The 25,607-nt window shown below is 38.8% G+C and overlaps 4 protein-coding genes across 8 annotated transcripts; 1 reads left to right on the top strand and 3 right to left on the bottom strand.

Moving 5' to 3' along the window:
* Nucleotides 1-297: 297 nt before the first annotated feature.
* dynll1 (dynein, light chain, LC8-type 1) lies at nt 298-2,416 on the bottom strand. Of its 2 annotated transcripts, none has more exons than XM_085426017.1 (3): nt 2,290-2,416; nt 1,399-1,537; nt 298-712 (listed from the first exon to the last, which is right to left on the bottom strand). In XM_085426017.1, the coding sequence occupies exons 2-3, from the start codon at nt 1,528-1,530 to the stop codon at nt 575-577; spliced, it is 270 nt and encodes an 89-aa protein (XP_085282143.1). In that variant the 5' UTR covers nt 1,531-1,537; nt 2,290-2,416; the 3' UTR covers nt 298-574. The 2 variants fall into 2 exon arrangements, with proteins under 2 accessions (XP_085282143.1, XP_085282144.1); XM_085426018.1 differs by having other exon boundaries at nt 2,294-2,411.
* Nucleotides 2,417-3,114: 698 nt separating this feature from the next.
* polb (polymerase (DNA directed), beta) lies at nt 3,115-8,530 on the bottom strand. Its single transcript, XM_085426019.1, has 14 exons — nt 8,336-8,530; nt 7,971-8,028; nt 6,863-6,929; nt 6,411-6,485; nt 6,224-6,282; nt 6,044-6,093; nt 5,701-5,752; nt 5,518-5,572; nt 5,356-5,428; nt 5,204-5,274; nt 5,033-5,119; nt 4,835-4,902; nt 4,381-4,520; nt 3,115-4,209 (listed from the first exon to the last, which is right to left on the bottom strand). Exons 1-14 carry the CDS (start codon nt 8,394-8,396, stop codon nt 4,115-4,117), a joined length of 1,011 nt encoding a protein of 336 aa, XP_085282145.1. The 5' UTR covers nt 8,397-8,530; the 3' UTR covers nt 3,115-4,114.
* A 208-nt stretch (nt 8,531-8,738) lies between these two features.
* enkd1 (enkurin domain containing 1) lies at nt 8,739-12,429 on the bottom strand. 3 transcript variants are annotated; one of them, XM_085427023.1, is made up of 8 exons: nt 12,157-12,357; nt 11,824-11,908; nt 11,002-11,157; nt 10,596-10,771; nt 10,353-10,508; nt 10,134-10,276; nt 9,869-10,005; nt 8,739-9,334 (listed from the first exon to the last, which is right to left on the bottom strand). In XM_085427023.1, the coding sequence occupies exons 2-8, from the start codon at nt 11,906-11,908 to the stop codon at nt 9,174-9,176; spliced, it is 1,014 nt and encodes a 337-aa protein (XP_085283149.1). In that variant the 5' UTR covers nt 12,157-12,357; the 3' UTR covers nt 8,739-9,173. The 3 variants fall into 3 exon arrangements, with proteins under 3 accessions (XP_085283149.1, XP_085283148.1, XP_085283147.1); XM_085427022.1 differs by having other exon boundaries at nt 8,743-9,334; nt 10,933-11,157; nt 12,314-12,429; XM_085427021.1 differs by having other exon boundaries at nt 8,743-9,334; nt 10,933-11,157; nt 12,157-12,355.
* A 1,606-nt stretch (nt 12,430-14,035) lies between these two features.
* Nucleotides 14,036-25,089, top strand: vdac3 (voltage-dependent anion channel 3). Of its 2 annotated transcripts, XM_085426022.1 has the most exons (10): nt 14,054-14,121; nt 18,490-18,605; nt 19,910-19,981; nt 20,228-20,277; nt 21,237-21,389; nt 21,932-21,984; nt 22,066-22,293; nt 22,385-22,535; nt 23,970-24,027; nt 24,143-25,089. In XM_085426022.1, the coding sequence occupies exons 2-10, from the start codon at nt 18,494-18,496 to the stop codon at nt 24,232-24,234; spliced, it is 969 nt and encodes a 322-aa protein (XP_085282148.1). In that variant the 5' UTR covers nt 14,054-14,121; nt 18,490-18,493; the 3' UTR covers nt 24,235-25,089. The 2 variants fall into 2 exon arrangements, with proteins under 2 accessions (XP_085282149.1, XP_085282148.1); XM_085426023.1 differs by lacking the exon at nt 18,490-18,605 and having other exon boundaries at nt 14,036-14,121.
* Nucleotides 25,090-25,607: the final 518 nt, after the last annotated feature.

Raw genomic sequence — 25,607 nt, forward strand, 5'->3', positions numbered from 1 at the left:
ATGTTTTCCCGCTTTATCCAAGGATAATGCATTGGAACAGAACCCTGTGACTCATCATTTAATGGATTTAATGAACTGAAAGACGCTTTGTCATATCAAGACCTGAGGAAGCACAGATTGGAAACTGCTCATCCTGTACAAATGTAACCCCATTACACCATCCTGGAAAGAGACTGGGAGTGGCACAAGTCATGATCATCTTGTTGATGGCGGGGTTATAGATGTGGCCTCAGTATGCAAGATAGTCACATTAACCAATCTGAAAACTGAAATTGAGTGAAATGACCACAGCAGGCATTGGACCCAAACAGCTTAACAGCTATACTTTAATTAAAAAAATGACATGTCTAATGTAACAAGACAAAAATAAATACAAGTGTTTCATCTCTTTAACATGGCCACGTTTTAGTTTTTAGTTTGTTTTTTTTGTTTTAAATCTTCAAAAACAACAAAGTAGAAAGCAGCACAGAAAAAGGCAGCGGCCCCTTGCCAAGGAATGATAAGTGCCTTTTGTGGAGTCAGTCCGTATTGTATATGGTCAGCTGGTGTCGGGAAAACGCTTTCCCCTCCCCTCTCAGCCAGACTTAAACAGCAGAATGGCCACCTGACCCAAGTAGAAGTAAATGAAATGCTTCGTCTCATGAGTCACGTAACTGCCAAAGTTCCTCCCAACGATGCAGTGCCAGGTTGGGTTATACTTCTTGTCAAACTCCTGAGTGGAACAAAAAATAAAAAAAATTTTTTTTTAAAAAAAGTGCACAAATGTTAAGCGGGTAAGACAATGCCTGCAAATCCTATATAAGACAAGGTGATGGTCAAAAGTCTTGTTTTTTTCCCCCCTCTCAAACAGGTGAAGCTTTCTTGCACTGATTACATTGTAGTAAAAATTATCTGACCAGATCATGAACCATATTTTCAGATTATTCTTTAAAAAAAATAATAATCAAGAAATCCAATTTAAGCCTCCCCCCCCAATCATTGGGCAGGGGTAACGGAAAGCACTGAATTTGGAGAAATACACTGGGTGGCCTAGTGTGACAGCTAAGTTTAGATGACATTTTCCACCCATTCAAGGTAAAATATCTGGTCAGATACAAACATATACAAAAAGAGCTGCAAGAAATCACTGATCCCAAATTCCTTATGATATTGGTTTCTTTCCCTACACCACAGAGCTAAAGAATGTGGGCATGAGGCTTCTGAAGGACAGACAGTTCGAGAGGAACAGGTTTCCTCAGGAAGAGAGGAAACAATTGCAAATACCAGGCAGGGTATGTAACTTGCAATGATGCACAGGATGGTTGAGTGCAAAAATAGCCTCAGTCTTCCAGATTTTGCCTGCATGCTTAAGTACAGCCTAGTTTGTGCTTTTTAAAAATGTTTTCTGTTTAGCTTTACCTTTTTAATATATGCAGCGATGTCTTTCTCGATATTGTACTTCTCCAGGGCCTGAGTGGCACACTCCACGGCGTCCTGCTGCATGTCCTCCGACATGTCGGCATTTTTGATCACTGCCTTTCTGTCAGACATGGTTGCCCTGGGAAACCAAAACACAGCGGTGAATTCATCATCCTCACAGGCACACTGGCACGCACACAATACCGCTGACTGGAGAGCCTGAGCATCCTAAGAGTCCTCATCATTGTCTGACTCAAGCCTTTAACTGCTTCAAGACTAGCGACAGAATAAGAAGGGGAAAAACGCCTATTTTAGTGACGACGCCGGTATTACATAATACCTGATACATAATATTTGAGCTAGCTTTTTCTACGAGTGTTGCATAACTTCAATCAGCTGCAGGCTCGCTGGACGCGCGCTCTGCGTAGTTTCTATGGATACGCAGGACATTGCGATTATATAGTCTCACATTTTCCGAGATTTCAGCCACAAGCCTGTGAAATCAGACTGCACAAATTAAACCACATTGCTTCAACTGCCCTACGTTAGAAAACAGTGAGAATGGACGCCTGTCGCTATCTACTTCGGTGCATAAGTTATCAAAATAATACATCCACAGCTCCCGTTAAAACGTAACGTTTGTCAAAAACAGTACTTAATCTGAAGTAAGGTGTCAACAGGAGAGTGGTTTCCTAGCAAACACATGGCCACATGCACAAGCGATGATGATGCGTTAATTAGCTCAAGCACCATAACTAGCTGATCATTCATCCCGAATAAGAAAAAAGGAACAAACATCAGTTAACGTTACACGCAAACATCACGGCTTCAGTAACATTTGCAAGATATTTAATTAAAATCAAATTTCTGCATGCGAATTGGTTGATTTACCTACTAGTCTCTCGTATACTGTTTCTCTAGTTTTAAAGAGATGACCGCTCCTGAAGTGACAACTCCCGCGAAGTGGTTGACACAAAAGTAACGTGGGTGTGTAGCAGTAAGAGACTGCTGGCTCGACGAGTTCCGATTGGCTGATATTAATGCACAAAGCGCCATCATTGGCTGACTCGGGCCTATCTTGCTGGTATTTCTGCTTGCATTTTATTTCAACCCATCATGCCTTGCGGTTGCTGCTGTTGCCGTGGCAATCGTTGTAAATAACTTATACCACTATTAGGATGTACAACAAATTAATTTACCTCTTTTACAAAAAAAATTCACAATTAAGTTAAAAAGTTGTATTTTTCTGTCGTTTAAATTAATTGTTTTGTAAGAGAAATAAAAAACAAACCAAAAAACTTAATGCCAGAGTACTTGAAATTTCTTTCTAGTCGTCTTATCGTCGTTACGACATTATTTTTAATGCCAGAGTAGCATAAGAAAAATAATATATCTCTAAATTATTCACTCATATTTACATTAACATAATTTAACTTAAAACCTACGAAATAAAAACAAACAAAAAAACAAAAACAAACCTGTTGTATATAAGGGGGAAAAACAAACGAACACAAATAGCCCATAGAAACAGTTTTTGGTAAATGCGACGTACCTGGAAAAAGTTGCCTGCAGTAAACAAACCATAATCGTTGAAAATATGGCTTTCAGCTTATATCCCAAGGGTTATGTCATGAATATGGTATATGAACTATTACCTAGTGATTTACATTAGATTTTAAATGTTATAATAAATATAAATAAATAAAAATACAAATATGGTTTTTGTATTGCATTTACTACACTCATACATACAGAAAATGAACAATTTGCATTAACCTCACAGATCCTTTTTTTCTTAAATATTTTCTGACACGTTTGCGTAAACATGTAAAACATATTGTAAGTTGTTAAGTTTTATCTTAATTCAAATATTCAAGTTTTGCATCTTTAGTCTATCCCCTTTCAAAAACAAAGCGTTGAAGATATGATTGTGGTAACCTTCACTACATAGATTTGTTTCACACAAAATAGATTACTCAACTCTACCAGTGCAGTCACACAGCAATGGAGTAAAACAAATATACAAACGAAAACCCCACCAAAACAACTAATTTGTCAAAAGATTTCAATGCCAATTTTGTCCCAAACCAGTTGTATTTGTAAATAACCAGCCTAGCCTGTGAATCATAAATTCCTTGCATGTTCCCTTATAATTTCCAATTGGTCTGCCCAAAGTAGAAAACAAAAATACAATAATATATAAAAAACTATAATTTAAAAACCTTGCACAACTAAAGCAAAGTGTTAAAGAGCACTGTTGTCGAGGGGAATGCTCTGATGACCACAGTCTTCATCGTTTGTGATGCTGAACAAATGTAACAGGAGCCAGTCAACAGTAATTACTTCTTGCAGGTCATTATCCTTTTTTTGGCTTATCAAAAATTAAAAGGTACATATGAGGTAAAATAAAGACATAATAAATTACTAATGAAGATGATTTTAAAAATCTGTTTAAAAACTGATGCAAATGCCTGACTGTGAAGAATTAAACCTCAGGTAATTTTTCTTTCAAAGCATTGTCATGTTTATATCATAATATCATGACTGGGGAAGAAAATTAAAACAAATTAAAATTGTTTCACATTATTTTCTATAAATGTCATGGCTAAGCAGGGATAAGAGTAACACACCAGGAAACATTTATTTTTTTTAGTTCTTTTCTTTTAGGAGAATTGTGGCTTTAATTCCAGATCTAACTGTAAAGCTGTCCTTTGCTTCACTCGCTGCGATCCTTCGGCTCTCTGTATTTGTACTGGATGTAATCAAAGATGTCTTTCTCACTATCCACCAACAGAGGCTCCCCTGCCATACCTACAACAGAAGCACAAAGGAAAACAGCTCATGTTAAAAGCTTATAGTATGAATCACTGGTTGGTGATGAATGATATATATGTTGCTCAGAGCTAGAGAAGAGTTCAGGAAATTCCGTTTTTTTCCTGTTGTTTTAGTCGTTGTTGTTGTTTTTTTGGAACTAACACTCACCAGTGACCCCCAGTGGTCGTATAGTGTACTCGTTGAGAGTGAAGCCCTTCTCCAGTGCGTGGGTCCTCATATTTTTGTTGAAGATGTCACTGCCAGTAAAATACAAAACTCCACAGTAGTACTGATCCTTGGGAATTAACCTTTGAGAATAAATAAAAGACTGTCAGTGAGCAGGAACAAACTACATGTTAAAATATCAAATACAAAAATAGGGTTGCCTCTTTACTGTCTGTGCTGAATAACTGGGAATGCCTGGTACTTGAAAAACAGTACTGGCATTGTTTTAATTACAGCATCACAAATAGATCCCATAAATACACAAAATTAAACATAAGAGCATAGTGCTTAATTATGATTACACATAATCTTGACAAAGAATCCTGAAGCAACAAAATGAATCCCATGAGCCTGTATAAATGTTTCAAATGTAAATGACCAATTTAAAGAAGGGCACCTAATGTCAATACGTCTGTGAAGGTATTCCTCGTCATCCTCATCATTCTGCTGCAGCTGGCAGACTCCCTAGAAAAACAAGATCCAAAACATCATGACCACAGTCATGCGCTACAGCGACTGGGTGCAGTTACAGTACTAACTACATTACAAATCAGTACCTCCTTCAGTAAGACAGAAAATAAACAAGATGCCTCACCATGAACTTGGTGTCTCCTTTGGACAGTGTGTCAGTCACAAACCCGATGGACTCCAAATGCTCAACCACAGCATGAAGGAGTTTTGGCTGCAAAACAGAAACAGAAGAAAAAATAAGATTAAAAAGACATGTCACCCTGTAATTAAACTGAGTGATGGAGTTAAGTCTTACCTGCTTCTCAGTCTGAGAGGTGTAGTTTGGATGGGTCAGCAAAATATCAATATCACCACTCGATGCAGCACCTGGAAGTTATGAACAGTATTAAAAAGGCTCAAGTGGTATTGCAACCTAAAACCTATGGACCAGTAACTTGATAAGAATACCTCTCCTGTAGCTTCCACAGATTGTTCCAATATATTCTTGATCAACTTTCTCCAACTCTCCAAGAATAAGAGTCTGGGTAAATACAAGAAATCACAGTGTAAGGGCAGTCTGTATGAAAAAAAAGCATGTAAAGATATTAGAAATATAAAAATCTTGATCACCTCCATCTTTTCCATTTCAGCTCTTGGAATCCTTTTCTCAAACTCTTCAAAGTACCTAAAGACAGCAAAAAACAACTTTAATATCTGAAACATTTTTTCAAAATATTTAAAATACATCAAACCATGATCTGGATGACCAAGAACCTACAAGACAACATCTGGAGAACATTTAGTCACACTTACTTCAGGCCAATCTGTTGATGATGGTTTAGCTTGCGCTCGATCTTTTTCAAATCTAAAAAACAAACAAAAAAACAAAATCAAGAATCCTTCTCATTGAAATTTATTCTATATTTACTTATTTTTTGGTCTTTGCCTTTTTTTCTGGATTGTAAGTAGAGAGGACAGGAAATTAGAGAGAAAGAAATGCAGCAAAGGGCCACAGGTCAGCTTGAACCTTGCCTGCTGCGTTCTAGCCATGTGGCGTGTGGTTGCCTGCTCACGGCACTAAGCTAAAAAAAGAAAAAATTATACTAACCACACAAAATATGTATCAATTTTAATTTGAGGCAAATGCTACACAAACCTTCTAAAGTCTTCACCCCTTCTTCAACAAACTTCCTTGCAGCAGCAGGTCTGAAGTGAACATAAAGCACATACAATGTTACAACAGAAAGTGAATAATATACTTGGTATATTTTAATTCTGAATATGAACATATAATTTTTTTTATCATAAGTACAGACTGAACATCCAAACAACATACCCAATTCCAGTAACTCTGGTGAGGAAATTGATGGAAGAGCTAGTGTCATCGTTTCGGATCTGTTGGAAGATATAAATGTAGCGCATCAGTCAGTGTAATAACTCAGTACATATACATAAAAATAACTATTAAAAAAATATTTTTACAGTGTGACATCAGTAATGTGATCTCACATTCTTAGACTCACCTTTTCCAGTTTCCTAAGTTTGCCAGTTTGCAGAAACTCATCAATCTTCTCTGCTATTTTAGCTCCAACACCATCCTGTTGAAATGTGACAACAATCATGAGGCTGCTGCTCAGCAGTGTGATCTGCAGTGATTATGTAAGATGTGCAGAGAAGCTGTTGACAAACAGGCTACAACAGAGGCCATCACATAAACAGCAGCATGAGCACATTAGTGGTAGACAAGATAAATAATGACGGGGGTGCTGCCAGGTTTAACAATGTCATTGTGACAGTGAAAGTCACAGATTTTAAAGCACATGGAGAGGATCAAAGATGATCTCTGATTTGACAACATGCAAAGAGAAATCTGCTGTCCTATATGCCAATTCTTTTGTTAAGAAAGAAGATATTTCTTTCATTTATATTTTTTATCTATCAGTCTGCCTATGACAACATATACATACATACATACCAGTTTCTTGGCCTCTTCTCCATTTTTGATTTTGTGAGGGTACTTAGAAATCGTAGATGCTGCTTTCCTAAGCACAGAAAAAAGGGACCATGTAAGTCTTAGCAAAAAACATATGTAAAATTGAATTAGGCCACTTTTTCTTTAGGTTAATTTCTTTTAGATCATAAGTGTAAACATGACAATGCTATTCTACTTAGTGTATTGTATATTAAATTAACAATGTATCATGTACACCAAGCCAGTGATACAGCATACAGCAAAAACCTAATCATAAATCCAGAAAGTTTATCCTGCACTCGATGCTTTTCTGGTGGACTAGAACACTAGATCATACTTCTCCTATTATAGTTTATCTTAATTGGCTACCTGCTAAATACAAAATCAAATTTAAAATCCTTTTAAGTCCTGAATGACTGGACTCTAGCCTATTATTTCAGCAGAGTCCTTCACTCTCGGACTGGAGGCTTACTTGGCTTACTGGACCCTAAATAACAAAGTTGTAAAGACTTCAGCCATCAGCCCCTTTCCAGTGGAATCAGCTTCCAGTTTATTACTGAAGAGACAGTCACCCTCTCCACTATAAAACTTCCTTTTTGATAACGACAAGGCCTGCTCTGGAGCTTCCCATGATTCAGTTAACCTCTTTTAACACTTTATGTGTTATATACCACTAATGCATGTTATGATTCCTTTTTTACCACCTCCAAGTTCCTGTTGTTGTAAACAGGTCACTACAGACAGGCTCCCCGAACCTAGTTCTACTGGAGGTCTTTTTGGAGGTCCCCCTGTTAAAAGGGGGTTCTTCCTGTGAAGTGCTGCATATCCGATCATGTGGGGTTCACTCTAATAATGTAGTTTTTAGCAACTAAAAAAAAAAGGAAAAAAAATAGTTATTTCTCTTAACTCTAAGTGTTTTAAAGAAATTCTAATTCAATAAAATGTTTCTTTTAGCATGAGTCTATTCTTAGTCATATAAACGCTGTAATCTTTAATATGGGGGCGTTGTACTAACACCATCATTGATGGCTGAGTGGACGTAATACACTTGAAACGCTTGTTTTATGAAGACCAGTGACTGGGACAGGTTTTCACATAATTATGAACTTACCTGTATGCATTGTATTTGTGTATTGCTCTGTTGACATTTTTCTCGTAGTTGGCCAATTCTGGAAACAGAGGCAGTGTTAGGACAATGCAAGACTTCACATTTCCCTCATGCTAGTTTAATCTTCTGCCAATTCAGCTGAAGGTAGAAGGCATTTAAATGGCAAGGCAGATAGCGAGCGAACCAAATCACACGTGTAAGTAATCCAGATAACTAGATCCAACAACTACAACTCCATATTTAAAATATTTTGATACCCGCTACTCGTGCAAAGTTAGTTTACCAGCACGGTGGGTATTTTTATTCAATAACAGAACCCAACTTCCATGCTAGCTACGGTTAGCTGAGTTCAAAAATCTCTTACGTACCGACGAGAAAGTCTGTTATTCCCTCATTTAGCGACTCCTGTGGCGCTTTCCTCTTGCTCATTTTGAATCTGACAGTCTCTCAAATAAACGCTGGAAAGATATATGAGCGTTTATGTAGGCACAAGAGCCTGAAGCTCGTTTTATTTCCAGCTAGCCTCCTACTAGCAGGTTGACTTAGGCTAGCTCTCACGCCAAACAATGAACGATAATGTAGAGGGGGCGGGGCGTGCGTAAACCGTCATCGTTAGCCACGGCGTTCACATCTGCTTCAACTAGTATAATTATAGTATAAATGTGACACAAAATGAAACGGAACAATCAAAATTTACTGAGTTCTAGTGTGTTTCTCTATTTATTCATGAAATCAAATTAACTTAAAAAAAAAGCTGTAGTGTATTGTTTGGTAGGTTTTAATATTCCACGTTACAAAAATGATGTAAGTACAAACACAATAACTTCACAAAAATGTTCTTTATTATAAATTATTAGCAGTCACAATCATAAGTCATTAGCACATCCATACAAAAGAAATGACATCTCAGCAAATGACACCTAAAGATGCTCCGATAGTAAGTTTGGACAATATCTGCCTCTCTTTTCTACATACAAGTGAGCAGCATGTATAAAGGACAAGTTTCACGTAAGAATCGTATCACTTCAATAATATTTTGTTTTTTGTATTTTGTAATAAGCTTACAAAATGATTTAATCACATTTGAAAAAATAAAAATTTCACAACAATCAGCGTAATGTTACCTAATGCAACTAAAAAATGAAAGTTAATCTCAATAAAGCAACACATTTACTTAGCCACTTCCTTCCCTCCTTTCCTCGTGTGTTAGGAATCTATTTTTACAAAAACTCTGTCTCTGGAGAAAATTTTTATGGCTTCTTCAATTTCAGAAAGCCTACAGTCAAGTTGGGCCCGGCGTGAGCGAATACTCAGACTGTCAGCTTTGAGAGGCAGGGAGAGCAGCTCGGTCACCAGGGAGCGGTGGGCTGAAGAAAAAAAAAATGTCAGAAACACATAATTAGTGAGGCAAATACTGATGTTCATTCTGTACTATTTACTGTACTTACTAAGCTGCTGTTATTATGATGGATGGCTGAGCACCGGAGGAAGAAATAATAGGCTTTTCAACAGACTGACAGCCCAGTCTTTTTTTTCCTACAGCAGTGGATTAGTTTGCCATATTTATAGTCCAGATTGTTTGGACTGGGCGAAACAATCGCTGACGAAAAATCAAACCAAGAAAAGAATTTTACTAGAAACAAAATTGTTTCTGCAACTTAAAGGTGGTGATCCAACAACAACTAAGCCTTGATACACGCTTCATAAAAGACTTCCTGGATTTCTCAACACACACTCCAAAGGCTCAGCCACCACATCCCATTACTAGATTTTAGGACTAATGTACAAGCAGTACACACACACAACACTGCCAAGTTAAAAGCACTGTGTAATATCTTTAGAGATCACGGGCATTCCCGTGGCAGTTATCTACATGTATGAATGTAAGGGAGGAATCATACTCTCTTTTAGGGACTTCAGAGTCTCCTGTCTCTCATTCTCAGGCATCAAGGTGTGTCCAGTTGGGACCGTAGGATCAGGAGTATTCCTCCTCCTTTCTTCTTTCTCTTTACGCCACTGCTCCTTCCTTTCCTGAAGGCTATATTAGTGTCAATGTCAAAGGGCAGAGAAAAAAAAACCAAGGGTGTCAGAAAAGTCAAAAGTATCTAGTGGTGAAATATCATGAGCATTAAGCACACTGACACTGAAGGTTTCAATAACACTCACTATTGAGGAACCTGGCCCTTGACTGCACTGGGTACAGGCTTATCTCTGAGGTTTGTCAGTGACTGGGACCGCCGAATCACAGTTTTTCCTGCAGTCCGGGCATTATGTTTTATGAAGTCTATTGTCTGACCTTGAACCTGTAACTGCAATTTAAACAATCTCTAGAAGCATGTTTAAAATGTAGATGTGAACTTCCAATAAAACTTTAGCAATTCTCACTTGCAAGTCCAGGTCCTGTGTAGAGTTGCAGGAGGCCCGACGCTGCTCAGCTACACGTGAAGTTTTGGACTGTGGCCTTTGTGGGGAAGCAGACCCACCATAGGAATGCGCCTTCAGAAAGTTTTGACACTGTGGCTTAACACTTGGACTGGAAACCTTCACAAAAGAAACAGACTGGTCAAAACCTAATGAGGAAAAATGAAGTGCTCACGGATGGGCATCTTTCACAGATATGCTTCTTGCCTGCAGCTGAGCCATCACCCTCGATGGGACATTCTGGTATTTTGAGGCGGTCCAAAGAGCTTTAACTGGAACAGCACGTGATTGTGCTCTCTCAGCCTCCTGCTCTTTGCAACGTTTCTGGATCTCTCGCAGTCGACGGACGTTCTCTTTACCAAAATCATGCATCACTCGTTGTTCTGAGGGTAAGAAAGGCTGTCTTAATTTTCTTTTAACAAATGCAATGATTCAAATTCATTATTTTCATGCTTTCTATAATAAGATGCTAAAAAATACCAAAAGCTAATACATCAGTGTTCAATCTTAATAACTAGTAGTTTAAAAAAAAAACCCCACTTACTCTGTTTTGGAACAGGAGAGATAGAAATACTGTCTATTTTTAGTAATTCCCCTACAACCCCTTTCTGACCTCGTTCCAGGATATGGGTAGCATTGGGGCTGATGCGGGGGTGTTGTGCTGGGGTACGAGCACTGTAGCAACCTGGGTACAACACAGGATCTGGAGCAAGGGGCCCTGAAAGCAGGGCCAAAGTACCATCGTGGTTTCCCTCTAAACGACCCCGAGCTTGAGGAGAAGAGAAAAATAAAATAAACTTGAGCTAGAATTATTAGAGTTTAATATTTGTTGCAGTTTTTAAGTATTTTGGGTAGCTTTAAGCCTTTAATTATAAATATTTAGCTTTCCATTTTAGTTTATTTGAAATTACTGAAATTTTAATATCCAAAGTGGGCCTGGTCATTTCAGTTTAGTTTTTATTAGTTTCAGTGCCATTCCTGTCCTAGAAAACATGCACTAAAAATCCACTGTGTATTTAATTTTGATCATAATTATAGATTTTTTAGTTTTCTTTTCTTAAGTCCAATTTTCATGGTTATTTGGTCTGGATAAACCAAAAATATTGGTTTATCCAGACCAACTCACCCTATGGCTCTTTAACTTTGTCTCCAAACCATTCAGCCTGAGCTGACCCTCTGATGGACTCATTTCTAATAAACAAACATCTTCAGCTGTGCACCCTCGAACTTGGCCTCCTGTCTTTTTGTTAGTGCCACCATCTTCAAAGTACAAATCACAGCAGGTCTCATTACTATCTTATAAACTTCCCTTTTCACTTTAGTTGCCATCCTTCTATCACAACCCCCCAACTCATATCTCAATGCTGCAATATCTAAATAAAGGATTGTGTGAAAAAAAAAAATATTACACCACAGTCACGTGGCTGCACCCCACCTGAAGCTGGTCGCTTGTAGTACTGGGGAAACAGAGAAGGATCCGGGGGAATTGGCCCAGATATAGACGAAGGTCCCTCACACATCTGAAAAAGACGATGTGAATTATTTGCTAATGTTACTTAAAAACACGTAAGACTGCTGATTTAATTTGGCCTGCACCTTTCTAATAAAAAGTAATTAACCCAACTCATATAGACTATACAGAAGAGCAGCTTCTGTACCTAATTCAGCTGATCGGAATACAGTGATTCTTCAGAATATAGTAGTGGAAATACATGTTCTTCCTCTGTTTCAGGGCTTGCTAAAGGCTAACTATTGCTATGTTAATTACCTCGTTGTAAAGTTATCTCCTCAACACCTTTTCTTTCGACGTATTCAGGATAAGATACAAAACACACACGTGTTTAGTCACGAATAACTTGCAGGTAATCTTAACGTCGCTGCAACCAGCTCCATTTAGGCTAAAGAAGAGACGGTAATCTATTTACCTCTGTCCCCTGTTGTTTATCAGTTGATTGTTTTCACGCACGCTGATGACGCCGGCACTTGTTGCAGTACTCCTCACCATGGCAACGGAGCAGGCGCACACAGAAATAGAGCTGCCGGGCAAATATTATTAATCGAAAAGCGTATACAGCGATCAAATTCCTGAAAGAATAAGACAAATACAAAGCGCTGGGCTTCTTAAAACACAATAGTAACTGTAATCAGAACTAAAACCTCTAAATCCAATGGTTTCTGCAGTTTTAAACCTTTAATCCTGTCGCTTTGTATAAGGAGGTATAGTGACCCTGCGTGTTGTCTTTCAGGATCAGCAGTACTCTCTTCTAATTAATTATCGAGCTACACTCAAATCTTAACAATCCCCCTAATCTTAGCTAATGCAAAAATAAATATAAATATGACCAAATGTCTGTCAGAGCGTGCAGCCTAAGTACACAGGAGGTACCCAGTTTGCCTGACATGCTTAACTCAGGGTTTATAAACCCAATCATTCGAAGGGGACATTAGGTAGAGGTCATTGTCATTGACTCCAGAGTGCACTTCTAGTAAATATAGCAGTTTCACAGTTATTATTCTCCCCTTTTTTCCAGCACTACAGTGAATAAAACTTTTCACTAAGGTACTTGTACTGAGAGTATGTTTACCACATTTCTTTGTTACTGGAGTCCATGAACTTTAACAAAAATATGAAAGGTTAGTGTTTGTGGAATTATAGAAACAATTATTCAGTGTAGCAACCCTAATTTTCTAATATAGTATACACTTATATAAACAGAGTACTATAATAAAGCCACATGCCGTTTTCACCAAATATGACATGATTTTCTTCCCTATTTCTTTTTTAGATGTTTTCATTATTATTATTGTTATAATAATAATTGCCAAGAACAGACTAAATTTCGCCAGTATAAAACAAATTATTTGGATGGATAAATGAAACGTTTTGTTGTGATCTCCATTTTATACATGCCCTTTGTGAGTTCCGTCCATGTGCACTGGGTTCTCCTGTAATAATATCCATTTCTCAGTAACAGTATTTTTAGCACCCAGATCTCCATTCTGAAGGTATATACTCAGAAACATATAATCGTACTTTCTCAGGGAATTTCACAATTAAAGACCACACAGATCACCATGTGTCCAATAGTCTTTAATAAAAGGAAAAACAAAACAAAACATCGTAGCAGTTTGTACTTTGGGTTTTGGATTTTGGGTTTCAGCAGAAAGGGTGGGTGGGGAGTGGGGTTGAAGTATCGCGTTATTTCTGAGAGAGGTGTAATAAAGCATTAAATCTTATCAGATTCTTCCAACCAAAGTCCCTCTATTTCTGTGAGCTGGTACATTTACACTGAAATCTCTAAATTATTGTCTATTCTCTCTCAGGCATTATATATCCTTTCTCCCCTCCATTTTCTCTTAATGTATGAAGATGGCCGTGTTTAAATATTTTTAGACTCTTATATACACTGGAATTACTAACCTCTCAGACCTCTTAGTTACATTTTTCAACATATCAACATATTTTTCTCTATTTCAAATGCTGCTGGGCATTAATTTATTCTCTAATGAATGATTAGGCCTGTGTGCGTCATGGACACAATGTGCATATTGCAAACATTTTATAATAAAAGAGAGATTTGGTGCCCAACGTCACTTGCACAACGGCCCCGCCCTCTGCTGGAGGTCTGACCTGCGCCTGCTCAGTCTGGTTCCCTCTGCTTTTTTCTTCACTGTGCTCCGCTGCAGTGAGCAGTCCTTTGAAACTCTGCAACACTCCGCTACAAAACTAAAGGTAAGCTAAGCAAGATTCTTTTGCAAGTCCCTTATTATATTTTATTTTTAAGGTACTGTTTTGCGATTTTTTTCCTGCATTGGTAGTTGTTGTCAACAACCGCTTGATTTTTAGTGAGATATGAGTCACACATGGGTAGGAGTAGCCACCGCAGACGGCTATGCCAAGGTTTTAATGCCAGTTCGGGCCTGTGTGTTCCCATAGTTAGCCAAAATTAACTATCATAAAACATCCTCGAAAAACTGAAGTTTAGCCCTCTTCCCAAAACTTACCACGAGTGTTGACGGCATGCAGCGAAAACAACAAAACAAATTTTTATGAGCGATAATAAGTGCGATTTATTGCACTGTTGTGCTGCAACATTTGAAATACACAACTTAAAGTAGAGATTGTGCTTTTTAAAAAAACAAAAAAAAGGAGATGTATATGAAAGGGTGGACGCATCTGGCCATGAGCATGTTCGCTAAGGACCGGGGGACGGGAGACCATAAATCTATTTTAAACGTCTTATCTGTGTGTTTGTTGAGAAACACAAAAGAACATTAACAACTAGCACCGCTATCTTTTGTCATTGATTGTAACTTGTTGTTCAGACTTTCCTTCCTGTTCAATTATAGAATCTTATCCTTGCCAATGGCCTAGAGAGACACAGTTTTATTAGGTTATTTGGATAAAGCAATCAGTGAAAGTGCTATCAGCCGATATTTTGATAATCATTGCTGTTCATTGTTATTGGCATCGGTGTGTGTTATGTAGAAATAAAAAGCATAACTGGGTTAATTTAGAAATGGTGTCCTCACATGGTGTGTTTAGCAGAGTAGTTCAGAAAACGTGGTTCACACCTATCTCAGCACTTTCTGCAGCACATGTAGCAGGAGCTGGTGCAAAGTCTAGTGATGTATTTAACTTAAGTTGTTAACTAGATAGTGAAAAGCACTGCTGGAAACTATAAAGATGGCCTTTAAATACCTTATTGTGTCACTGTAAAAAGGTTTATTAAGGCCCTATTGGATGATGCAAGCATTGTATAAACTAAGGCTACTTATAAACACATGCTTACACACAGCAGAAGTCTTTTTGTTGTCACTGTACACATTAAAACACCCATTAAAAGTGACTCTAATGCAGGACAGAGCTGCATATTTCACTTTACGTTTAAGCTATAACTTCACTGCACTTCACCTTATCTCTCACAAACATTCCCTACATTATGGTACACACACACACACACACACTCTTGGTTTGGTTATCTGTACGCTATGCTAGAGTTGTGCAACTGCCTAATTGCATATTTGACACCCTTTTATGGCTTGTTATTGGATGCGAATGTCAGAATTATTCCTTTCATTTAATCCTGCAGATGATGCCAGTTCAACTTGAGGGGTTAAACATATGTAATATATATAAGTTGCTCTTCTCCACAGTTAATCTGGACTCAGATTAGATATTTAGATGTTTTTATATTTCACAGTGTATTTAAGAGAAGAAACAATACTCAAATTAGTCAGCTGTGCAACATCGGGGCGACTGTGGTTTAGGTCGTTGGGAGGTTCATCTTGTAACCGGAAGGTTACCGATTCGATCCCATGCTCTGTCAGTCTTGGTCGTTGTGTCCTTGACCAAGACACTTCATCTACCGCCTACTGGTGATGACCAGAGGGGCCGATGGCTCGATATGGCAGCCTCGCTTCTGTCAGTCTGTCCCAAGTCAGCTGTGGCTACAACTGTAGCTTGCCTCCACCAGTGTGTCAATGTGAGAGTGACTGAATAGTGCAATTGTAAAGTGCTTTGAGGGTCTCGAAAAGTGCTATATAAATGCAATCTATTATTATTATTATTATTATTATTATTATTATTATTATAAACATTGGGAATTTGTGCTGCTCGCAAATTGAGCAGTATGTACTAAAAGCATGTTGCGTTGGACAGTTCTATGGATTTTTAAGTCATTTAACATTTTGTTTGTGTTCAAATACGTCCATGTCATTTATGTGGGGTCATCTTGACCTTTGCGCTTACTCCAGTCTATCACCTGGCTACAGCTTGCATATAATTACGTATGCGCATTGTAAGTAATACGATGAGTGGCAGGTGTTTGTGCATAAACACACTGTGCTGGTACTTAAAAAAAAATAGGGATCTTAATAGGCTGAACCTGGAGGAGGACACATGTTAAAAGCCAAGTCACATGTAATTCAGTGTCATGTTCACATGGGCTAAATTTAGAGCTGCGACTTGGTGAGGAAACTAAGTGGGGTGGGGGGGGTGAGGGGATAGAGAGTGGAGAAGGATTGTCTGTCGGGTGGAATGACAAAGACAGATTGGGAATTGCATGTAGTTGCTGAGTGTCTGGGAAATGAATATTGAGACCACAGGTGATGGATTTGTCATCATTTTCACATAATACAATCTTAAGATAACGCAAGCTAGGGCTGCACGATTAATCGTTAGAAAATCGCGATCTCGATTCATACTTATGTGCGATCTCATTTCCAAATGACAACGATTTTTTAAAAAAAAAAAAAAGAAAAAAAAAAAGATGACGACGATTGTACTGCATTTTGATCCGGGACGTAATCTGCATGAAATCAAGCGCTCACTCTTCCTGCTCAACAAATGACAAGGGTGGAGCCTTATACCACGTGATACAGAAGCTATGCCGTGTGATGCTAAAATTAGCAGGGAAAAAACAACGGAGAGCAAAGTGACAGGAGAAAATCCGTCCCGGACAACCACCCAAACATCAATAACGGGAACCTTATACAGCGCTTCCCTATACCCGTCGAACTCCCGCAGGCACAAAGAAATTACGGAGGCTATCACTTATCACCTGACCAAAGATATGGCTCCGATCAACACTGTGCAAAACGAGGGATTTAGGAAAATAATCAACACCCTAGACAAACGCTGCACAGTGCCATCCCGCAACTATTTTTCTATTGTTGCACTACCTGCTCTATACACGCAGTGTCGAGCAATGGTGGAGACGGAATTTCAAGCAGTACAACATTTTGCGGCAGCAACAAAACGTCAGACATTTGTTGTTTTTATGTTTATTTATTGTTTTTATGTTCAGTTTCAACTGTTACGAAGTTGATGTGCAGTTAATAAGTGCAATAAATATTTATATTGAAAAGAAAATCGTGAGAGAATCGTGATCTCAATTCTAAGCCAAAAAAATCGTGATTCTCATTTTATGCAAAATCGTGCAGCCCTAACGCAAGCTTTATTTATCCAAAAGTTGGAGAGGTTTTTTTTTAGTTTAAGAGTCAACGTTTTAACTCGGGGGTTGATAGAAAATAGATATTTTATTTCCAACATGCAAATATAATTGAAATAACAAGAGGAAAAAACAAAACTTAAAAATCATCAAGTTTTCATGTATATATCTATTTCTACAGAATGTATGTTCGAAAAGGAGTCGGATGAAGTTTACACTTTTCCTGTTCCTTCCCCCTTATTTCAAATTTCATTGCTTACAAATCCATATCCAGAATTCAGCATTATTTGATCCATATATGTTTAACTATGTACAAGTCTAACACAACATACACAAAAAAAACCCCATTTTCAGCACGTAAACCAGAACAACAACAAATTACATGTTTACATAAACCAAGCACCCTGTGTTTAACACCCGCTTATCTCTGAACTTATTTTATATCTATGTGACAAACGCCTTAATGAACACTTAAACTTGGGTTACTCTTGCCTTGATCTATTAAAAAAAAGGACACAATGAAAATATTAGAAAGCTAGAGGAGAATGAGTGAATATTGAACATTCATTTGTCACATAACACCAAAAAAAAAGACTTTTCCTATTGGATTATCACAAAGTTGGCCATATCAGCCTAAAAGAAAAGTTGGTGCCTACTGCATTTGCTATTCCCCCCGGACTCTGTTAAGTTGCTTTGCATTATTCACACTTTTTTCAACTGGGCTTTGGTGCACACATTGAGTTCATCTGTTTAAGCATCTTTTCCCCATTTGGATTTGGAGAGGGGTTATTGTAAATATAAATCTCTGTAGGTGATGCGCCAGACTTTAAGGAACCTGGCATTAAAGTGCATATTTATCAATGTGATTTACTTTCATGATTTGTTCTGTTTTTCTGTACTTTTGTGTGCGGGATGGAGGAAAAAGTATTTCAAAAGGTCTTTTCACGTCTACACACAGGCCAGGTTTGCATGCAGTGCACAGAGTGCTCTGGTTTACATAAGTTAGGTATGGCTACAGTAGCTGTAACATGTTGTGAACCACTTTCAAACAAGAGTTTGTATTGTGTGATGATGCTGTTAATTAAAGTGGCGAAGGACTTCTTGCCAAAAGTTTCCCATTGTCCCTGCTTTTACTTCTCCCTCTGAAGAGTCATGGCACAGAATGTTGGGATTGTACTGCAGCAGGACATGCCAGGAAAAGGCAAACATGCAGAAAACAAAGACCACTGTGTGACGTGTCAGAGCCACGCACCAAAGGGACATGGTGAGTGGTGTTGGGGGTTACATGTAAAAACACAGATGGATTATCATCAGGGTCCCTGGATTGCATGTTGGTTTCATTACAGGGAGAGAAGGGGTCTTTGTGTCTAAGCGGTTTTCATCTGCTTTCAGTTATCTTTTTTTTTTTTTTTCTTTTTTTTTTTTCCCCCTTTTTTCCCCCCAAGTGACAGTATTTGATCTGTCTGCAGTGGCTCAGTCATGCACGTGTTAGCTGCATTTCCCATCTTCTGTAGAAGAGACCAGTTAGGTGAGGGGTGCAGGAGCCACAAAAAGGTGTGCTGGTAGTAAAATATTAAACACTTATTAAACACTTATAGGATATAAGTCAATGCCAAGGCTGTCTTCTTCGCAGACACGTGCACACTGACCCAGGGGACACTGATGCCTCTGAAACACTACACTACAGTGCAGTGCAGTGGTGTGCAGGAGTGGTAGTTGCTGACTAACCAAACCAGCCACTGCTTGTGCTGGCTCTGCTGCAGTGACCTGGCCGCAGTCTGCAAAAAAAATATGCTATGTTGATATTTGTTCCCAGTAATGATGCTATTTTTGTTCATTCTGCAACAGCTATTGCAAAAATAAGACTTGTATACTGTCCTCCTAAACTAGGGAAACAGTTTCATTGGTTTAACAACCTCTGCTGCTTGCTCATGTACTGCTGCTAGGCAATCAATAGGGTTTCTGTGGAAGATAGAGGGGGAGGAGAGGGGCTATAACCAGCACCCAGACAGCCCCCCTACTGGCTTGTATTGATGTGTAATGATTGTTGGTGAGTAGATGGTTGATCGAAAATGCTGTTGGCGGTGCTGTCAGCGTGTGTGTGGCCTCAGAAGTGCTATTTGCATTGCAAAGCACAGCTTCCAGTGCAGAGCTTTAAAATTCATTTTGTGTTAGCATCTTGATTTATTTTATTTTTAATTTTTTAAAGGGACACTCTGCTATTGTTTCTGTATCCATTTAATCTTTGTTGAAAAACTCCACAATATGTGCTTCAGTAACGATTGAAAGCTCATATTGTGCTATTCTACATGGCACAAATGTTTCAGAGGTTGAGATATGAAAGGCAAATGTGTGATCCAACAGATTTGTACTTTAACCCAAACTGGAAAGCTGGAAATGTGCATATTTAGTGCTCTGCTGGACAGACTCTTAAATCTTGCAATTTCACCAGTGTTGTAAAAGTGTATTTCTAAATTGCTGGAATATCTCTTTACATAAAAAGTGCACATGTGTGGGTGTATGTGTGTCACTGCTGTGATTAAACTATTGGTACATTTCTTTCCTCAGGCACAATGGCTGTCCCTCCTGCATACTCGGATCTGGGAAAATCTGCCAAAGACATCTTCAGTAAAGGCTTCGGTAAGTGAAGAAATCTACTTAACATGCATATGTAACTGCTGCTCTTCTGTTGCTATCATACTGAAGCTGTTTGGGCTCAAACTATGGTGCAGGACTGATTTTCAGAGAATGCTTTGTGTGCTCTGTGCTGCAGGTGTCTATTGTTCTTCTGGCCAGTGCAAAGAGATTATTTTTACTGCCCTTCCTTGTAATATATATGTGTATATATATATATTTTTTTTAAATATCCTAATTTCTTTTCCACAGGCTATGGAATATTGAAGCTAGATGTTAAGACCAAGTCTCAAAGTGGAGTTGTAAGTATTACTGTTGTCACTGGATGCGTTTAAATTTAGTTTCAAACGTCTTTCTAAGCACTTAGATGTAGAGCAAAGGTCTGACTCACGGCTTTGGAGGTCTTCATGTCAGAGTGCCTGACGTGCCTCTACATACAGAGTCAGCAGAGAAACACTCTGTCGAATGAGTTTATTCCTTACTCTCTCCTCTGAAGCAGCATGTTCTGTCACGAAGGGAAAGAGTTTCACCAAAACGTGCCATGTATCTGTGTTGCCATAAACCGGTTACCATAGTAAAACCACAAATGAGCTCTTGCATAGTTTTCCAAATCTGATCCAGCTTTAAGCCTCACTCAAAAAGCACTGAAAAGACATCCACTTTTACTTTTTGTAGCTCTGGTTTTCATTTTCCCAGCAAGCAGTCAAACTGTCACATGTAGACTGTGGTTTTCCCTAACTTCCTCTGTTTTCTCTTTTCTCTGCTTCTTCTTTGGATGCTCCTGTCAGATGGTAAGAGTGGGAGAGTGAGTGTGTGTGCATATGTAATCATTAAACACAGGTGCACTGCAGGGTGCAAGAGTGATAGCAGTGTGTGTTTGTGTGCAGGCTTTCTGCCAACTATTTCTTTGCAGTAACGGCTCACCTAAGTGACAGCATTACCCCAACCGCAGCTGTAATAGCACTGATCGTTAAACACTCATGACCAGCCTCTCCCTCACAGTCCTCAGTTTACCTTCCCAGCTCACTTCTCCATCTTAAAGGTCTAGATTTTTATTTATTTATTTATTTGAATAACCAGTCATGCAACCCTGTGAGGGATTGTTTGGCAGAGGAAAAGCCAAAAACGTAATGCTTGTTATCCCTGTCTCCGTTTCCCCCCGGCCTCTAGTGTCTTTAGCTGTGCTCTGATGTCTCTTTCTACTTTCCCTTCCACCTCATCTTCCATCTTCCCCTCATTACTCGATCCGTCTCTCCTACAGGAGTTCACCACTTCTGGCTCCAACAACACAGATACAGGGAGGTCTGGAGGCCACCTGGAGACAAAGTACAAAATGAAAGATCTGGGGCTCACCTTCAACCAGAAGTGGAACACTGACAACACTCTTACAACAGAAATCACGTTGGAGGACCAGGTGAAGTCAAACAAACAGGAATTTTATTTATTGGGGGGGGGGGGAGCAAAATAGCATTGGTGTATCTACTAAAAACCTCAGATGTGTTTAAATCTCATTGACCTCTGCCTCAAGGTTAGAGGTCAGAGGTCATGTTTTCTGAAAATATTGTGAATGTGATATCTTAAGAACTAGGCAAATTTTGAAATTCATACCATAGGTGCATCTACTGGGAGGCTGAGCTGCCAGAATTATATTTTTATTTTTTAAGAAAAAATAATATTATTATTACTGATGGGTTGCTCCTCATGACAAGAAATTTGGATAGCAAGTGTGTGGCTCACGATTAAAGCTTTGTGTCTGTGATGATAATATTATAGACATCTGCTCTCATTGACATCAAAGAGTAGGAAAAAAAACATAGTTTTGAGTGTTTGGATGATGGTGATAAGTACCTACCTCTTTAAAACATATACGTATGACAGAAAATAAGGAAAGGTTTAATAATATGTGGTGGCTAATACTTCAGTACTTAATGTATTAAGTCTTCTGTCTGTCTGTAGCTGGCCAACGGCCTGAAGCTCGGTCTGGACACGTCATTTGTGCCGAACACTGGGTAAGAGTAACGCTCTGTTGTTCTCAGGGTTTTTAATAAATGTTCTCAATAGGACATGTGTCTAATAATTACGATCTTTAGCAAGAAGAGTGCCAAACTGAAGACCAGCTACAAGCGGGACTTTGTGAATGTGGGCTGTGACCTGGACTTCGACATGGCCGGCCCCACTGTCCACACAGCGGCTGTGCTTGGCTTCGAGGGCTGGCTGGCTGGTTACCAGATGGCTTTCGACACTGCCAAATCTAAACTCGTCAAGAACAACTTTGCCCTTGGATACAAGACTGGTGACTTCCAACTTCATACCAGCGTGTGAGTCACTACAGCATAGCACAAAGTTTAGGGGTTTTGTTGTTTTTGTTTTTTCCCCTCAGTTCTTAAATTGTTTGGTGTTGTATTTCAGTAATGATGGCACGGAGTTCGGTGGCTCCATTTACCAAAAGGTGAACAGCAACCTGGAAACAGCAGTCAACCTAGCCTGGACAGCAGGCAGCAATAACACACGCTTTGGACTTGGAGCCAAATACCAGCTGGATAAGGATGCATCCCTCTCTGTGAGAACTGACAAAACATCCTGCACACGTCTAACATACATAAATAAATGATACATTTTCACTGCTAGCTAATCACGCTATAACTTTTGTGGGACTCTGCTGGAGGTTTGAGTTAAATGTACAACTGTACTCAGGGGTGGCACAGTGCTGCAGTGGTTAGATCTGCATAACAAAAAGGTTGTGGGTTCAAATCTGCTGTCTAGCTTGGGAGGTTCTCTATTGAGATTCCCTGTTATTTATGTCTGTGCATGCGTTGTCTCTGGATATTCCAGCTTCCTTCGACAGTCCAAAGACATGCATGTTAGTTTAGTTGGTGTTGCTAAATTGGCTGAAGGTGTAAGTGGTTGTCTGTTTCTGCGTTGGCCCTGCAGACTGGTTGTACTCTGCCATGTGCTCAGTGACAGCTGTGATATGCTCCAGCAGCTAAGAAAATTTATGAATGCATGTGTTGCAGTATGCCCACTATGGTAGTTACTGTTTTGGCACAATAATATTGGGTAGTAAGCATATGAGGCTGAAAACGAAAGGTGACAGAGCTTTTGTAACGGTGGTGTCCAGACTCTGGAACTCTATCCTTTGAGCTTGAGATCTGTGGACTTAGTGGTCTGAGAAGGTCTGAAGCTTTTTGTGATCCTTTTTTTTTTTTTTTTTTTTTTTTTTTTTTTTAAATCTTGAAAGGTGCTATGCAAATAAAATTGTATTTATTATATAAGCATTGGGTGGACTGTGTAAATAATGAGTTAAGAAGCAAACTCAGTAAGCTGAGTTGAAATAAATGATATTTGACAATAAAATAAGGGATTTTTTAGGGAATAGGGATATGATTAAGCAAAATGTGAATGCTCTAAAGATACCTCCTGCTAGACTTCAGATATTTTGATAATCACAAAGACCACTGAACAGATTTTTATTAGCATGAATTAACTCATGGATTTACCTAAATGCATTTATTTATTTATTTACTGCATCCTTGCTTTTCTGTGAGCAAAGGGGTGCCGCTTAAAGTCTTCATCTGTTGGTTGATCACACCAGGCTCACAAAAAATGTTTATATTGTTGTTAATAAGTTACAATTAACAAAAAAAAATTACGATCCATACTTATTTTTTACCAAAAAAGTTCAATGACAAAAAGGATAAACGTGTTTTAACCCGTCCCAGAATCATCAAGAGATTTATACAACTCTAAAATGCATGCTGGAGGAAGTCACTGGATACCATTCTTTTTATGAGCAGCCATTCAATAGTTGTTCAAATATTTGAATGTGGAACCAGCTGCCTACTGAGTCATCCCTACAGCTGTGTGCTTCTCAAACATCATTATCTTACAGCCTGAGGCTGATTGATATTCATATTTATGATAAACTCCATATTATGTAACCTACTCCATACAGTGTTTATGACTAACTCACCTGATGATCTGTTTCTCCTCACAGGCCAAGGTTAACAACGCCTGTCTCGTTGGAGTTGGATACACACAAACACTCAGGCCAGGTTAGCCGTTTGACTTCTTTAAAAAAACAAAACAAAAAAAAACATGTATTCTGTGATAACAGCCTAAAGAGCATCTGTATGGTTACATGATACAATGTGACGCTCTTTCCTGCAGGAGTGAAGCTCACCCTCTCTGCTCTGATCGACGGGAAGAACGTGAACGCCGGTGGACACAAAATCGGCCTCGGTTTCGAGCTGGAGGCGTAAGGATTGAACAGGACTGGCAAGAGGAGAGGAAAGCAAACAAAGGAGAAGACTACACCACTATGGCCCCACTCAGCAACGCATCAACAAATCTTCCCTCTGAGACACACACACACTTTGGCCTTAACCCTGAAACTCCAAACAGCCTCTAAGACCTCTAGTACTGTAATTCTAAAGCAAGGATTTCACAGTGTTATTGACATGACCCACACATCAGTTTTTAGCATATATTACCAGAGTACTGCATACAGTCTCGCAGCCAGTTTATTCAAATACCCCATTCTCTAAATACTGTGCTACTTCTCGGCTGCTTTGGCCAGACAAAGTGCACTTTTAATAGCATGTCTGAAGCACCCTGTCATTCTGTGTTATTCAGGCAGGTTTTGTTCAGATACTCTAGGATTTAGACATCAGTGAGATTGTTAGAGGGTGCTTGTTTTGGTATATTGTAGTTTTGTTGCACGCTTTAAATGCTAAGGTTTTTTTTTTATTTTATTTATTTTATTTTTTTATTTTAGACTTTTCATTGTCATATTTACAACTGATGCAATAGAGGCTAGAGAGAAATAAGCAGGAAAAAACGGGTCATGTGTCTGAGTGGATTGCTTTTGTTTCCACCTAAATAAAACAGTTAAACACTGTGAGCCCTTGGTTACCTAAAAGTTTTGTTTTCAGGTTTTGTTTGGTCAAAAAATTAGGATCTCTATATGACCTCTTTGTTTTGTCATGTTTTATGTCCTGTAACTGTTAAACCTTGAGCACTACATTTCACTTTACCTGTGCTGTGCTTTGTATAGGAAGTTAGCCATCAGTTAGGACCTCAAACTGGCTTTATTGAATGAAATAAAGACTTTAAAAACAGATTTGTAGTGGGTTTTGGCTTGGTTTCTTGTTTTGTTTTTTTTGTTTGTTTTTTTTTTTTCTTTTTTTCCCCCCCCCCACCCTACTGATGTTAGTCATGTGAAAAATTGTTTTCACAGTACTCTGCAGCCCTGTATCCTCTGCTCTTGGTGGCACATAAGTTTGCAAAGTGACTTCAGAACAGACCACAAGACTCCTAGAACAATATCCTTTGGACCAGTAAGACCAAAGTGGAGATGTTTGCCCACAACACTACATTTGGGGAAAACGAAACGCAACATATCAACACAAACGCCTCATAACTGTCGAGCACAGCAGTTGGAGGGTGATGAATTGAGCTTGAGGTGCAGTCAAGTTGAATAAACCTGTGTCTAACAAAGTATTCTAGAGTCACACGTGAGAACCTCTGAGAGCCAAAGCTTGGCTGAAATAGTCATTCAAGGAGACAATGATTTAAAAGAGTCAAAGTAGAGATCTATGCACAGAGAGCTGTGCAAAAACAAATGTTTTGCAAA

This window comes from Rhamphochromis longiceps, linkage group LG12 (assembly GCF_057381845.1).
Source record: "Rhamphochromis longiceps isolate RC_006_pf linkage group LG12, R_longiceps_female_GT1.1, whole genome shotgun sequence".
Lineage (NCBI taxonomy): Eukaryota > Metazoa > Chordata > Actinopteri > Cichliformes > Cichlidae > Rhamphochromis > Rhamphochromis longiceps.

What these genes read in the sequence shown, in the direction of transcription:
- dynll1 (XM_085426017.1), bottom strand. Translation starts at nt 1,530, where the DNA reads ATGTCTGACAGAAAGGCAGTGATCAAAAATGCCGACATGTCGGAGGAC. An exon ending in TCGCTGCATATATTAAAAAG is followed by an intron (nt 713 to 1,398) that starts GTAAAGCTAAAC and finishes TGTTCCACTCAG; the next exon opens with GAGTTTGACAAGAAGTATAA.
- enkd1 (XM_085427022.1), bottom strand. Translation starts at nt 11,908, where the DNA reads ATGTGTGAGGGACCTTCGTCTATATCTGGGCCAATTCCCCCGGATCCT. An exon ending in CTACAAGCGACCAGCTTCAG is followed by an intron (nt 11,158 to 11,823) that starts GTGGGGTGCAGC and finishes CTTCTCCTCAAG; the next exon opens with CTCGGGGTCGTTTAGAGGGA. An exon ending in TCTGAAGTCCCTAAAAGAGA is followed by an intron (nt 9,335 to 9,868) that starts GTATGATTCCTC and finishes TTTTTTCTTCAG; the next exon opens with CCCACCGCTCCCTGGTGACC.
- polb (XM_085426019.1), bottom strand. Translation starts at nt 8,396, where the DNA reads ATGAGCAAGAGGAAAGCGCCACAGGAGTCGCTAAATGAGGGAATAACA. An exon ending in CCTCTCAGACTGAGAAGCAG is followed by an intron (nt 5,120 to 5,203) that starts GTAAGACTTAAC and finishes TCTGTTTTGCAG; the next exon opens with CCAAAACTCCTTCATGCTGT. An exon ending in ACGACCACTGGGGGTCACTG is followed by an intron (nt 4,210 to 4,380) that starts GTGAGTGTTAGT and finishes CTTCTGTTGTAG; the next exon opens with GTATGGCAGGGGAGCCTCTG.
- vdac3 (XM_085426022.1), top strand. Translation starts at nt 18,494, where the DNA reads ATGGCACAGAATGTTGGGATTGTACTGCAGCAGGACATGCCAGGAAAA. An exon ending in CCACGCACCAAAGGGACATG is followed by an intron (nt 18,606 to 19,909) that starts GTGAGTGGTGTT and finishes TTCTTTCCTCAG; the next exon opens with GCACAATGGCTGTCCCTCCT. An exon ending in CCAAGTCTCAAAGTGGAGTT is followed by an intron (nt 20,278 to 21,236) that starts GTAAGTATTACT and finishes TCTCTCCTACAG; the next exon opens with GAGTTCACCACTTCTGGCTC.